This window comes from Corapipo altera, unplaced genomic scaffold, assembly GCF_003945725.1.
Source record: "Corapipo altera isolate COAL_440 unplaced genomic scaffold, ASM394572v1 2b, whole genome shotgun sequence".
NCBI lineage: Eukaryota > Metazoa > Chordata > Aves > Passeriformes > Pipridae > Corapipo > Corapipo altera.
Genome location: NW_020884874.1, coordinates 9,686,322 through 9,702,046, shown reverse-complemented (window position 1 = coordinate 9,702,046; position 15,725 = coordinate 9,686,322). Strand labels below are relative to the sequence as shown.

General features: G+C 39.0%; 1 protein-coding gene across 2 annotated transcripts in view; it reads left to right on the top strand.

The window, feature by feature from the left end:
- The window catches only part of REV3L (REV3 like, DNA directed polymerase zeta catalytic subunit), a 126,661-nt gene that overhangs the window by 109,501 nt on the left and 1,435 nt on the right, over positions 1-15,725 (top strand). For both annotated transcript variants that reach the window (XM_027632941.1, XM_027632947.1), the window contains exons 23-31: positions 2,274-2,518; positions 3,516-3,624; positions 4,455-4,661; positions 5,287-5,396; positions 6,438-6,552; positions 9,479-9,616; positions 10,523-10,713; positions 11,782-12,028; positions 13,389-13,598. In XM_027632941.1, coding sequence (XP_027488742.1) covers positions 2,274-2,518; positions 3,516-3,624; positions 4,455-4,661; positions 5,287-5,396; positions 6,438-6,552; positions 9,479-9,616; positions 10,523-10,713; positions 11,782-12,028; positions 13,389-13,598 — 1,572 coding nt within the window. The remainder of the gene's footprint in view (positions 1-2,273; positions 2,519-3,515; positions 3,625-4,454; positions 4,662-5,286; positions 5,397-6,437; positions 6,553-9,478; positions 9,617-10,522; positions 10,714-11,781; positions 12,029-13,388; positions 13,599-15,725) is intronic.

Below are 15,725 nucleotides of genomic sequence, written 5' to 3'. Positions count from 1 at the left end.
GTGTACTCTCCACTGTGAAAAAGCCCAACTGGTTGGCCAGGCGCCGTGAGCGATGGTGAATGGTGCCACATCCAGCTGGGTGGCTGATTACCAGTGGGGTTCCCCAGGGCTCAGTCTTGGGACCTGTCTAGTTTAATATCTTTATCAATGATCTGGACAAAGGGACTGAGTGCACCCTCAGTAAGTTCCCAGATGGCACCAAGTTGGGTGAGACACTGATCTGCTTGAGGGTAAGAAGGCTATACAGAGGGATCTGGATATGCTGGATTGATGGGCTGAGGCCAGTTGTATGAGAGTCCTGCCCTTGGCTCCAGGTAATCCCATGCAGTGCTACAAACTGGGGGAAGAGTGGCTGGAAAGCTGCCCAGAGGAAAAGGACCTGGGGGTGCTGGTTGACAGAGGCTGAACATAAGCCAGCAGTGTGCTAAGGTGGCCAAGAAGGCAAATGACTTCCTGGCTTGTGTTAGCAATAGTGTGACCAACAGGACCAGGGAAGTGATTCTTCCCCTGTACTTGGCACTGGTGAGGCTGCACTTCAAATACTGTGTCCAGTTCTGGGCCCATCAGTACAAGAAGGACATTGAGGTGCTGGAGCAGGTCCAGAGAAGGGCAACGGAGCTGGTGAAGGACCTGGACACAAATCTTGTGAGGAGTGGCTGGGATTATTCAACCTGGAGAAAAGGAGACTCAAGAGAGACCTTATCGCTCTCCACAACTACTTGAAAAGGAGGTTGTAGCCAGATGGGCGTCTGTCTCTTCTCCAAGGTAACAACTGATAGGACAAGAGGAAGTAGCCTCAATTCGTACCAGGGCTGGTTTGGATTGGACATTAAAAAAATTTCTTCCCCAAGAGAATGGTCAGCCATTGGAACAGGCTGCCCAGGGTCACCATCCACAGAGGTATTTAAAGTGATGTGTAGATGTGGCTCTTGATAATGCTGGGTTAATGGCTGGACTTGATGATCTTAGAGGTCTTTTCCAAACTAAATCAATCATTCTATGAAAATGAGGTGGAAAAAACCCGAAAATCTATCTCTTGCCAGATCCACTCCCTGGCCACTTTGTCACACATCCCAGCGCATCACTGATCACAAAGTATTGTGCTATTAGTACACGGCAGCAGCTAATGTTGCTGCCTAACTACACTTTCAAACTGCAACCTGTGTGTAAGGTACAGGATCATGTTAAAGCTGTTGTTTCTGTAAGTTCATTTATAATATCAAGGTTAAAGAAATTATATCTAACCCATTCAGTACAATGATTAAATATGTAGTGCATCAGGCAGAGGGCCTTTGAGTAGTGATTTAGTTGCTTACAATGCACAGCATTATATAGAATTGTTCTTTTATATTTTGTGATTTTCAGTCCTTTGCCACCCATGTATGTAGTTTTCAGCTATTTTGGGGTTTTATTGTGAATGGACACAGGGAATACCTGCTTGTAAAGCCTTTACTAAAGCATTGAATTAGACATAAATAAATAGGGCTGGTTTTTTGCTCATGTTGTTAGTTCCAAATATGACGTTTTGTCATGTCTTCAACAAGGTCTTTGTTATTTTATACTTCCTGTACTACTTGTGGTATCATCAGGGAGAAAGCAGTGCAAAATGGCAGAGTTTTGAGATGAGTTGACTTAAATTCTTCCCTTGGTTCTCTTACTGCCAAGTACATTCCAATTACTTCTCATGGTTAAAAGCATGGAGGCACAATTATCAGCTTATACGACTCACACGTTGTTTCTGTTTCCTCAAATATTGAAATAAAATTACTGTGCAGATTCCTATGGAAAATGGTCATCAACTGTATATACTTTGTTTTCTTCAATAATGTGCAAGTCTAACAGAAGTACAGTTTAGCAAATGCTTATTCAACAACTGTAGCATGGCTATCCATATATGTCATTGCAGCCTGTTAGATGTTTATTTTTTCCATAGATAAAAATAGAAAGTACTTTACTTTCAGTGATCAGGGCTAAATGAAGAGGAAACATGGAAAAGTGTCACTATATGTGATAGAAAATATAGAATCATGGAATGTTTAGGGTTGGAAGGGACCCTGAAGATGATCTGGTGATAAAACAATCCATTAAAATATACATTAGGAGCTATTTATTTTGGAAAACTAGTTTTCTATACTTTAAATTTAGAAAATAAAAGTGTGCATTTGCACTGTTTTAGTGCACACGTGTTTGTTCTGCGTTTTTGAAATTATAATGATTATATATCCAAATAATATATATATCCAAACTGATGTAATATCCAAACTGTTTTGCAGTATCGTGTGGAGTCTGTGATGCTGCGTATTGCGAAGCCAATGAATTACATTGCTGTGACACCCAGTGTCCAGCAGCGAGCTCAAATGAAAGCCCCACAATGTGTTCCCTTAATAATGGAACCAGAATCCCGCTTCTACAGCAATGCCGTTCTTGTCTTAGATTTCCAGTCATTATATCCTTCCATTGTGATAGCGTACAACTACTGTTTTTCAACCTGCCTGGGACACGTTGAAAACTTAGGAAAGTAAGTTGTTCTTCTTTTCTCAAACTTTTATTCCATAGAGACTTTAATGTCTTTTCTAAGATACTTAGAACCCTTGGTTGTTCTTGTAAAAAATGGGCAGGTATGAATAGCATCATTTTCTGTTACACAGTAGGGATGATAAAAATCTACCATGTGGGTGTGTGCGTAAGCACATATATACATATACACATCAATATGTATTTTTAATTAAATATAGAATTAGACTGTGTTCTGTTAAAAAAAGCAACAAACAACGATGTGTATGTGTGCGTGTGTACATACACCTCTTTCATTATTGTGGTGATGCTGTTTTCTAATATTGCTTCAAAATAAGTTAATGTAAATGCACAACCTATCTTCAAAACTGGACTAGTACTACTCCTTAATAAATTATGGTAGTTCTTTTAACAGTTGTAGTTCACTCTGATCTTAACTATTTAAAATTAAAAGATACAATGAGTTATTCTCATGAATAGATGTGTAGCATCTTTTATTGAGCTTAACAGTTATCCTGTTAATTGGAAAAAAATCTCATTGCTCTTTATAATTACCTCTATAAAAGAGTATTTTGAAGAATGGGAAGATGCATGTGATAATTGCTAGGCATCACCATCAGGCTTTTAAAGTTTCTGATTTGAAATTCTGAGTTTGTAGGAAGAAAATTTGTGGAATGTGATACTCGGTAAACATGTATGGTTTCCATAGGGCATTACTGTATGAATATGTGCCTCCACTAACTCAGAATATGGAAATAATTCATTAACACAGAAGAGACTTGATAAATTATGCATGCATTGGAATTTAGCCATTTATTAGTACTTTATTCCTAGAGCCTTTTGCATGTGGCTAAGAAATATGAAATTATGTTTTGTTTATTTATACCTGAGTTTATTCTGTCCTTGCTGGCATTATCAGCATTTCAATGTGAGCTGATGCTGTGCTTGATTGGGCTGTAAATGAATGACTTGTCTTCTTATATAAATTTTCTCTTTATTAGATACGATGCATTCAAATTTGGCTGTACATCTCTCAGAGTACCTCCTGACTTACTTTACCAGATTAGGCATGATATCACGGTGTCACCCAGTGGAGTAGCTTTTGTCAAGGTAATTATACTAGTGCTCTTTGACAGGCATTTTCACTCCGTGTAGGCTGCCTAGCTTAAGGTCAAATTGATATTGTAGTTTATATTTTGCTACATTAAGAGCAGACAGAAAGGGGAGATTCAATCTCCCATTTCACAATGTTTTTTGATATTTGTCAAAGCGTTGAACTTCTGGCAGTTCAGGAAGTAAAATGTCATCTTTATGTTTTCCTTTTTACTGAAAGCTTATTTTATCTATAATTGTATTTTACTTGTGTAGTTTGGGGATCAAACAGTAATTATCTGTGTGTAACTCTTCATTCCTCTCCTGCCTGCAGAATGCTTTCCTAGAAAAATAGTCATGGGTTGGGAGATGAAAGTCCCTGACTGTTGTTCTCATTTTGTGTTCTGCTGGCTGATTTGTAATGGATATGGCCTGGAGTTCTTACAAATGGTTAGCCAATCACCAGCATACATGTATTTAATGGAAAACAAAAACTTCAAGTAAAGAATATTTGCAGAATTTTTAAAAGACAATATTCCTTCAACATTTAATATTTTGAGAATTAACAGTATTGAAGTCCTATTTTATTTAATAAGATTATCTGAACATTGCATTAGCAGGGCTGATAAACAACAAAAAGTTGTTTACTCTACCCTTAAGAGCTTTGCCTGTATTCTAGATTTCTTGTAATATTTGTGGGGAAAGCCAAGCTGTTGGTGTCTAGGGCATCTTACTAATTGATTTGTCTTCCTGACAGAGGTTAACTAACAGTTCTGGGTTTTGATTTTACTCCTACCTGTTTAGGTTAGGCTTTTAAACGTAATTTTTTTCTGTTCCCTTTATGGTAGCCTTCAGTAAGAAAGGGTGTGCTGCCAAGGATGCTGGAAGAAATCTTGAAGACTAGGATAATGGTCAAACAGTCAATGAAGGCTTATAAGCATGACAAGGCTGTGACTCGAATGCTTGAAGCTCGTCAGTTGGGTCTTAAATATATTGCTAATTTTACATTTGGTTATACTGCTGCTAATTTTTCTGGAAGAATGCCATGCACTGAGGTAAGGGTTACAAATAAAAATACATTAAAAATGTGGGAAAGGCACTAGTCAGATAACATAGTATTATAATTTTTTGAAACATACTTAAACTAAAAAAAGCTGGTTTTATTTGTAATACTGCAAATCAGCAACTTAGGATTTATTTGTGACCTTTTGGAAAGAAATGTCTTATTTTTCTTCTTCCCATAAAGAGCATTTGAAGTTGGCATTTCTACAGAACTATCTCCAAAGGTGGATTGGATTACAGTTCTAATAGTGGAAATAAAATAAAACATTGTAGCTGTTTCATAGTTTTCAGAGGAATCAACAGAATCCAAAAACTAGAGAAAGTGGTCCAAAGCAGTCATGTCTTGCTCCTTACACTTTTAATATGTCTGAAAAAGTTTAAACCAAATTTTTCTTTCTTTTAATATTTTTTTGTCATTATTCCTTCAATTCTTGTTATTTTAGGGTAATTTAAGCAAGCTTTTTATTTCTTATATGCATTTAAACCATAAAATAAAATATATTGTCTCAATATAGTAATTTTCATAAACAGATCAAAGACAGTTAGGCTGTGTTTACCATGAGCTAGTGTTTGGTTTAACAGTAGAATAAAGCTTTCAATCTGTCTTTAACTTTGCAGATTGGAGATAGCATTGTCCACAAAGCCAGAGAAACATTGGAGCGTGCCATTAAATTGGTGAATGATACAAAAAAATGGGGTGCTCACGTTGTGTATGGTGATACAGACAGGTAATTAATGGTCTGCTTCTTATAATGTTTTAAAATCATAGTAATTCTTTGTAGATAGATTTTTCTTTTGTCTCAAAAAGGGGAACATATGATGCTGAAAAGAGTACATGGACCCTCTTTGGATGTTGCTTACTGTTTTGCAGAATATGCAAAGTAAATAATATCCAGTTTTCTCAAGTTTGTTAGGACTCAGAACTTCGAAGGTTTCCTTTCGTTTGAAAATTATGTGGAACAGAAAGAGGGGGGGAAATAATATTATTTCAGTTGTGAATTAGTATAAATCTAATTTACCAAATTACTGGTTTTGTGCCCATTTCTGATGTTGCTTTTATTTTAGAAAATAGAGTATTTATAACATAGTAGGTGTTGCCTCTTGAGGAAGGCACTATTTTAAGCTTCAAAAGTGGATACAATTCAGAAGCAGCCACCAGAGCATGCAAAGATATTATTAGGTTGCCTGAAATACATCATATAAATATCTCCCCTTTCTCAGTCAATCTTTCATCTAAATAATAGCCATGCTCTAGGCATATCCATCTCTGTTCTACACTCAGATAATTTTTCAGCCATTGGGAAACAAAGCTTGTCTGGCTGTCCTTCTGTAAGAACTTGTGAATCCAATGACTGATTTCAGCTTGATTTGATAAAAGACTTGAAATTTCAAAGATACTAAATTCATAGTAGTTTCACTTAAAAAAATTGTTGGAGAAAGGAAGTAAAATCCTATTGCTGCTCATGGACAGCAAAAGTGGCGTACCCAGAGTTCTTTACAGTTCTCCCCTGTGAACTCAAGCTTTGCAGTGCCTGGGAACAGTTGTGTTCCCTGCCTCAGCAGCTAGTCACAGCTTCATCAGGCCTTCGGCACTCCTCATTTCATACTGAATGCTGAAATTTCTCAGATTTTTGGCTTTTCTAGCTGAAGGAAGGGAATGCAATTGATAACAAAATCCCTGCCTTGCTACCCCAGAAACTATAGCTTATAATTTTCAGGAACCAAGTTGAGCAGATTTGCGCTTATTTCCTATGTCTGATTTCTTGTAGCATGTTTGTGCTCTTGAAAGGAGCCACGAAGGAGCAGTCTTTTAAGATTGGTCAAGAAATTGCTGAAGCTGTAACTGCAACAAACCCCAAACCTGTTAAACTGAAGTTTGAAAAGGTAAAAGAAGAATACTTTGCTTTGAGTATGTTGGGTGAAAACACTGTTATTAAAAAAAAAAAAAAGAAAAGAAAAGAAAAGATCTTTCTGGACCCTAATGTAGGATAAGGATATACAACAGTCATGTGCTGTGGTGTTTCTCTGGGTATATATTGCAAGCCCTTTAATGCCTCAGGGACCTTGTCAGAGGAGCACTGCAGTATCAACAACAAAAAGAAATGTTCCTACTTTCACATCAGGATGCATGGTGGCCTGTTGTGCTGGCAGCATCAGGCAGTTTGAAATTCCTGTCTCATCAGTTCTGAGAAGTGTCTCCCTTGGTTTGGCATTACTGATTTCCTTTTATGAGAAGGTAACACCCCTAGTTGACAAGGGAAGCCAGTTGATATAAACTTTTTGGATTTCAGCAAAACTTTCAGGGTCTCTCCCAGGATCCTTCTGGACAAAATGTTCAGCACACAGCTGGATAAACACATCATGTGGTGGGTGAGCAATTGGCTCACGGGTTGAGCACAGAGGATGATAGTGAATGGGGTAACATCAGACTGGTGACCTGCCACTAGTGGGGTTCCACAAGGCTCCATCTTAGGCCCTGTGCTCTTCAACATCTTCACGAATGACTTGGATGCAGGACTGGAAGGGATACTAAACAAGTTCGCAGATGATACAAAACTCTGAGGAGCTGTTGACTCACTGGAAGTGAGGCCCTGCAGAGAGACCTTGACAAATTAGAGGACTGGGCAATCATCGACCATATGAAGTTCAACAAGGGAAAGTGCCAGATTCTGCACTTGGGATGGGGCAGTCTCGGATGTTTGTACAGAGTGGGGAATGAGATGCTGGAGAGTGGTGCCATGGGACCTGGGATCCTGGTTGATGGCAAGTTGAATATGAGTCAGCAGTGCCCTGGCAGTCAGAAAGGTCAACTGTGTCCTGGGGGCATCAGGCTAAGCATTGCTGCTCTGCACTGGTGTGGCCTCATCTTGAGTCCTTTGTGCAGTTTTGGGCACCACAATGTAAAAAAGACATTAAGCTGTTAGAGAGCATTCAAAAGAGGGCAACGAAGATGGTGAAGGGCCCTGAGGGGAAGCTGTATGAGGAGCTGCTGAGGGCACATGTCTGTTCAGCCTGGAGGAGACTGAGGGGAGACCTCATTGCAGTCTACAACTTCCTCATGAGGGGAAGAGGAGGGGCAGGCACCAATTTCTTCTCTGTGGTGACCAGTGACAGGAGCCAAGAGAATGGCCTGAAGTTGTGTCAGGGGAAGTTTAGGTTGGATATTAGGGAAAGGTTCCTCACCCAGAGGGTGCTGGGTACTGGAACAGGCTCCCCAGAGAAGTGGTCACAGCACCAAGTCAGAGTTCAGGAAGTGTTTGGATGATACTCTCAGGCACATGGTGTGGCTCTTGTGGATGGTCCTGTGCAGGACTAAGAGTTGGACTCAATGATCCGTGTGGGTCCCTTCCAACTTGGCATATTCTGTCATTCTCTGTTACATACCTCCATTCAAACCAACTTGTGCGACTTAGTAGAGAAAATGTTCACCATCCCTGATGCCAGTGCATTAATTACAAGCCTGATATTCTTTAGTCAGCCTTAGCACACTTCGGGGTATGTCCATGTGATACATTCATATACCTATAAAATGAAAAATCATAAAAATCCATTCAGTAGGCTTCTGGAAGAAATATTGATGACAAGTCTTTTCTAGAAAAACAAGGCAATGTGTTACTAATTTTGCTGAAAGTTTATCATTGTAAAGTCCTTAGCAAGGTGTTCAGGTGAGTTAGCATTAGTTCTAGTGATCCAGCTATTTTCAAAGTGCATACCTGACTCAACGAGTTCAGTCAGAATTTGTAAGCAAATTGCCATTTTCCATGGAAAATACAGTAGAAAAATATTAGCAAGAAAAGTCAGGATTCCTGTAGAAGGCACAGCAACTTTTGCTCGCTGAGTGATGTACAGGGACCCTTTCCACTTTGAGGCATTTCTGTGTCATTAAGCTGAAGGATTAATTGGCCAGAAAATAATTCACTAGGTGCAAGGATACACTTGAGAAGATATCTGAGTGCTTCGCTTTTAAGTGCTCTTCTTCACCTCTGGGTCAAAATACTGAGTACACTTTATACAGTAGCTTCCTTGCATAGGAACAGGAAAATGCCTCAAAGCCAGAGCATCTGTTCAGGAAGATAGGATACCTATATGCAGGACCCTCTTCAGCCTGAGGCAATCTAAATTCACTGCTACCTCTTCCACAAGAGCCAGGAAGATGTGGTGATATCCTAATAACACTGTGAAGAAATCATTCTCCATTCATTCATTTAAAACTGGTCAAGGAATACTGACACAATCAAGAATTAAATAAGAGGTTGGAGAAAACAAACAAAAGAGACCATTACCCTAAATATCCATTCATGAGAAATCCATTCTCCAAGCATAGACATTAAGAAAGCATACTTTCCCCAGATGGAGATACTAGCTGATTTTTGGCACTTCCTAATTAGATAAAGTTTGAAAACAGAAAGTTCTAAGCACTACTTTTCCTGGGAACATTTTCTTCTCTGATGTTTAAAATGAAGTTGCCTTTATAAGAAAGAAAGATAATAGAGTTACATTAGAAATGGTGACAGGCACAATCCAAAAATTAAGGGTACTTGCAACAATTTATACTGTCAGTTTTCATCTGAGCTTCAGGTAGATGAAGTAGAAAGTGATTATAGAATGGAACTCCACAGAATCCCAACTTCGTCAACCGTCCTTTAACAGTCCTTTGATCTAGTTTATCAGTTTCAATGATTTAACAAAAAAACCAAAACACAACAATGGCAACAAAGTAAAGTATTCCTTAGGAAACCATCTATGTTCAAAGCCACCTTATATTCTCAACACATGCCAGATTGGGCTATCTTCTTTCTAAACATTTCAGGTGTACTTGCCATGCGTCCTGCAAACTAAAAAGAGGTATGTGGGTTACATGTATGAAACATTGGACCAGAAGGACCCAGTATTTGATGCAAAAGGCATAGAGACGGTCCGAAGGGACTCCTGTCCTGCTGTTTCCAAGGTAAAATGTTCATAGATTTCTTCCTGAGTGAAATTATAGTATTCTGTTATTTCATTTTATATTTGTTCTTTCTCAGAGTTCCTAGTCCTTTTGAGTTGTCTGAGACTTCATCTGTTTTTCTAGTATGAGCCATTTGAAAGATAAATTGAAGATCTTTCACAGCATTACAAGATCTTGCATTTTACATCTTATATTTCATCCCTAAAGACCCCATAAAAAGCCCTTGGCCCATGTATGTTCTTTAAAAGACCATTCTTGATCCAGTTCACTTTAAAGGAAAGTAAGTATGAACTCCCAGATGAGTGAGACACACTGATACGTCTGCTGAATAACTTACTTATATAAATCTAGGTTTGTTAAGAATTCATTTAAAATAAGCTTTCTTACCTGTATATTATAAACTATGTATTGGGAGGCTGTAAAGAAATGGCTCTTGTTATTAGCCAAATTAAAACAATTTTATGCCAGTAAGAAAGGTAACCAAGTAGGAGGATTTACTGCTCTTTTTTCCTTCTCTTTTTTTTTTTTTTTTTTTTTTTTTAATCCTTATTCTTTTGTTTGCTGAGGTGGTCAGAAAGTCATGGCAAAATGTTTTAGATGACAGGGAAAAACCTCTCTCATACTCTGGAAGACCTCTGTAATTGTTGAAGCAGTCTTAGTGCTGGAGTATGGATGATGTCATGAAAGATATGTCAAACTGAGGAAAACGTTGTCCAGTAGTGTGTTTACGAATGTCCTTGAGTGGAAGTGATTGCATCCTATTGTCATATTAACATTCTAGTTCACCACTGGTACTTTTTCTGAGCAGTGTATTCCTATTTCCTTATAATTTACTGAATAAATTGGAATTAATTGTTTTTAGTTAAACATACATGGTTTTCTCATCTTTCTCATTTATTTAAAAAGATACTTGAGTGTTCTATCAAGCTGCTATTTGAAACACGGGATATAAGTCAGATCAAGCAGTATGTTCAGAATCAATGCATGAAGCTACTGGAAGGAAAAGCCAGCATGCAAGACTTTATCTTTGCAAAAGAGTACAGAGGGAGCTCAGCTTACAGACCTGGAGCCTGTGTACCTGCCCTAGAAATCACCAGGTAATGAGATTAAGAAGTGCTAATCATCGATATTTTTTATCTTGACCTTTGTGCTGACAAGTTATGGGGAGGAGATCATAGGTATTTTTTATCTTGATCTTTGTACTGACACATTATGAGTAGATCATTGATATTTGTTCTCTTGACCTTTATACTGTCAAATTGTGGGTAGCAGTAAGATCTCTCCTTCAGATACTGTTACAGCAGTTGTCCCTGGCTTCCTTCTGTGTGTGAAAAGAGATCAGGCATGAGATGGTCCTAGAAAGCCATTTCATAGTCCTGGAAGCAGCCACACATGTTTGAGAGTAAAGTCTCGTCTGGATGTTGTAACAGTGTGTTCACTCCTGTTACTTATGTTTTGGGTTTTGTATAAGGGCTTGACTCTCCACCTATCACTCACAGATATTAGATATGATAAAAATTGTAATAATGATGTCTCCCAGTGCTGTGAAATACATTACCAGGCATAATTTTTCATTTTTAAAGAAGTACCTTACTTAAAGTTAATATTTCATGCCATTGATAATGTTTATTAGATATAGATAGTGTGAGTTGGCACATTTTGCCACCTTGCTTAATACAAAAGGTCTTCCAATTAAGGTATACTTTTTTAGTAAAATAAAATCCAAGTCCAAACTGAATTGTCCTTTGCTTTCTGAGCAAAGGACAATTCAATTTGAAGCAGGTATCAATCTACTGAGCAAGCAATCTCAGAAAGCAAAGGACAATTTGACCAGAAAGCAAATTCTACGTGAGCTCTTTTTAATTCCCTGACTGCTCTTTATTAAAATATTTCTTTAAGGCAGAGGTAGCTAAAAAGCAACCTCCATGCAAATCCAAGTGACATGAAACAGAATGTGTTTTTAGGGCACATGTGTTCAGACCTGAATTTTAGAACTTGGAACAAGATAAATTAAAAATGAAACAATTTGGTCCTGTGCTTCATAATAGATGTTAGCTCCAGTCATCTGGAGAGCAACTGATATAATCAGATGGGGAAGCTTACAACCAAATGGATTAACTATGAATTTGCCTCTGGATGCATTACAAAGACTATTTTTTAAACAGGAGAATGCTTGCCTATGACCGTCGCTCTGAACCACGGGTTGGGGAGCGAGTGCCCTACGTCATTGTGTACGGCATGCCCGGCCTGCCCCTGATACAGCTGGTGAGGCGGCCCATCGAAGTCCTGCAGGATCCCAACCTGAGGCTGAACGCCACGTACTATATCACCAAACAGATCCTGCCCCCACTGGCCAGGGTGTTCTCACTTATCGGCATAGACGTCTTCAGCTGGTACCATGAGTTGCCACGGGTAAATGTTTTCAAACAGTTAACAAGTGCAGTGCATCTGTACAGGGTTTGGCTTCATTGTGACTTGTAATGGAATGAGGTTTATATGAGACAACAGCAGAGAGTATTTTACAAAGCAGTGTTTGATGCTCAAACATGCAGTCCTGATTCTTAGATCTTCTGTGTGGTTTTTTCACTTCAATTTTTTCAGCCAGCTGTTCTGTGCGGGGTTGATCACACAGTCATATTCTGTTTTCTGACCCCTTCCATAGTTTGTGAGAATGTTTTGCTGTGCTGTATATTTTTAGTAGTATGTGTATATGCATCTGTTTAGCAAATAGATGTTGGAAATCCTATTTTCCAAAACATTCTGACCATCCTTCCTCTGTATAGAAAAGCTGGTATGCCCCAGCAGCAGGAAAACATCAAAAATTTGTATCACCCGAAATTTTAAAACAATTATATCCAAACCTGACTTTCCTAAAAGTTAAAAAAGTCATTGGGATGCAGGAAGAGAAGCATTAGATAGCTGGATTTTAGTTCGTGATACCCCTTACAAAAAAGGGATAGCGAAAGACAGTGTGTATCTGTGTTACTCTGCTCAGTGTGGACTTCAGCAACATAGTAGTACCTCATATTTCCCACTGCAGACTTTTAATACAGCCTCGATTGACTTCAGTTCTTCTTTTCTCTACCTTTCCAATGGCACTGTGACAATCACCTTAAGTATCTCAAATAAGCTGCTCTAAAAAGGTGAAAAGAGCCTGGCTTTCTGCAAGGCCAGGTAGCACCAAGGAAGTCACAGAGAGCAGAGTAGCGGGAGAGTGAAGGGTAGCACAAAGCTTAAGTCATGCAGCAGCAGGAGCAAGTACAGAGAACAAACTTCTCTGGGTGACAGAGCAGTGGTGGAGCCTTGTCCAAGGAAATCAGAGCATGAGTTAGTGCCATGGACCAAAGCACCATGGCAGCTCTGTGACGAGGACTGCACCGGCACAGAAACTCTAAGGCGGGCAGAATCTGGAAGGCAGTCACTGGGGCTGCAGCCAGGGCATGTTTAGATGTCAATCAGATCAGCAGCTAAAAAAGGAACGACTGGAGGTGGAGTTTAAGTTGAGATGAGGAGTTTAGCATGTGACTGAGGATTTCTTTGGTTATTCTTTCTCTTCTCTGGTGAGGTTACCTGTGAAATAAATGTAGGAGTGGGTTCTATTCACTTCAGGGCCAATGCTGCACTCTTCAGAGTGATGCAATCCATGTTCATAATTTGTACATGAACCCATGCCCTGCAGGCTGTCTTGTACCTTCTTTTAACTTATGTAATCTAGAAGTAAGGCAAGCTGCTCTTTGAAAGTTCATTACCTCTTAATTATTTTTCTTAACAGATTCAGAAGGCTGCCTCAACGGCCCGCACTGAGCAAGAAGGACGCAAAGGCACCATCTCCCAATATTTCACGACCTTACACTGTCCTGTGTGTGATGAACTGACCCAGTATGGGATCTGTAATAAATGCAGAAGTCAACCACAGCATGTGGCAGTGATTCTCAACCAAGAAATCCGAGAGTTGGAGCGTAAGCAAGAACAGCTGGTCAAGGTATGATTAAAGCATTGTCATATGTCTGTCAGCAACAGACAGGGGCTGGAATTTCAAAACAGGGTGTCACTGAATGCTCACAACAGAAATGAGGAGTACAGTTCAGGTGTTAAATGCACTGCAGCTTGTTTGCTTTTCCCATTGCTGTCGCAGGCAGCATAGCAGCTGTTACTCTCCTTAGCTTTGCATAAAACTGAAGGCAAAGAGGGGCTCAGAACAGAAGATGCTTTTCTCATTTTCTTCTTTTTTTTAAGATCATCTTGTATGGTTTGTAGGTGCCTTTTTATAATGACAGTGATGGAGAGCTGTGAAAGTATGAAAGATTCACCTTTTTTGCATTAAAATAACAGATGATGCTCTAGTAACAAAAATGTTTTTGCCAGAAAAATTATTTATTTATATGTATACCATGGATATGTTTTAGCTTGGAGGTTTTCTTGTTACCTTTCCTCTCCGTAGGAATTTTCCAAGCTGTTTTTTCTCTTGAGCTAGAAATCAATTAAGAGGGTAGCTGACTGTGCTCGTGAATATATGATAGCAAAGCACAATGTCTCCTCTTGTGGAAACATGTATACCCTCACCTAATTTTCATGCTGTTGTATTTTATAATTAATAAATATATTGGTTAAAATTTATTTTTTGCACTACCACAAGAACGATTTTGAAGACTTGTCTGAATTTCAGGGACATAAACATTCCTGTAGTCTAAGCATTGATTTAGTAGGTTCTCATGGGGTTGTTATAAACCCACAGTAATTCACTATTCATAAATATTGCATTACTAAGGTGTGGACTTCTTGATGTATTTTGTAATATTTGCTCTTATCTGCATTATAAATGGCAGTAAGTAAGGAGATGCATGTTCTGCAGTTTTTCTGTGGTACTCTGAATCTTCTACATTGCTCTTGTTGTGGAATAAATCAGAACTTGGCAGATTGGTCCAGCTCCACAGAAGGATCAGTGGGTTTGATTAGAACATTCTCTTGTCCCTGCAACAGCTCGGCAAGGCCTAGGATCCTGATCCAGTCAGTGTTTGACGTCTCTGTAAGAACACGTGTCTTATTTTAATATGAAGGCATATATATCCTTCACAGCCTAGATTTTTGGCCCTCTGTGACTATAAACATGCTAGAGCCAGCAGAAAATTACTTAAAAATTATGTGCTGTAGATTAAGACCATAGACTTCTCCCCTCACAAACTGAATTTAGAACGTGTCCGAAGTACAGTTTAGTTTGGTCTCTTGAACCAGCCACAGCCTCTTTTAAAAGAACTAGGGCAGATGTATTTCTGAGGTTACAAACCCTGGAACAAGTTGTTTAAATCCTGTTCCTTTTGGTCATGGATGCAGGCCAGAGGACTGGTATCCTCTGAGGTGCCACATGGGGACTTGGCCAAGAGGGGCTGTTCCTCTCTGGCTATTGTCAGTCTGAGTTTCTGGTCTGCAGGAATTCGGTGCTGATGCAGGTCTGGCTTGAGAGGGTGCTGGTTCCCAAATAATTTTAACTTGGAAAGAAGGAAAAGAACTAGTTTTAAAAGCAAAGTGATACAATTTTGGTTTGTTGTTCAAGCTATGCAAATGGTAAGATAAACTGTGTAACATTTTAATGTTACAAAACACAGGTGTGGTTGGAAGGAAACTTCTGAGGTTTTGGAAAAACCACTGGAGGTGGCAAATGCTGCAAAGGATAAAAATAAAATAGCAGAGCAGAGGACTTTAGTTTTCTGAAGGTAGCTACCATTGGAAAAACTGTGCCTGCTGCTATTTTAGTCAATCTGATATCTCATGTTAAAAGTACTTTCAAGCAGCATTAACAAGGAGTTCCTTGAACAAGGAGAGCAGTGCAACTTCTGTGGCCTGTGTATTCCTGTCTTAGGAGTGATTTACTCTGACTAGATAAAACTCTAAATAAACTACTCGTTTCAAAATAAGCTTCAATTAAAGTCCCTTTCCTCTGCAGAGAATAACGGCAGAATAAGAGATGTTTATTTTTTCACTAGGAAACTTTTATACAGTTTATCATGAATAGAACACTCTGTCTCGCTTAAATCCACGTAACGTATTTACCTTGCTTTTTCAAGTACCACCACGTGCGAGTAGAATTTAATTAGCAGGATTTGAACCTGGG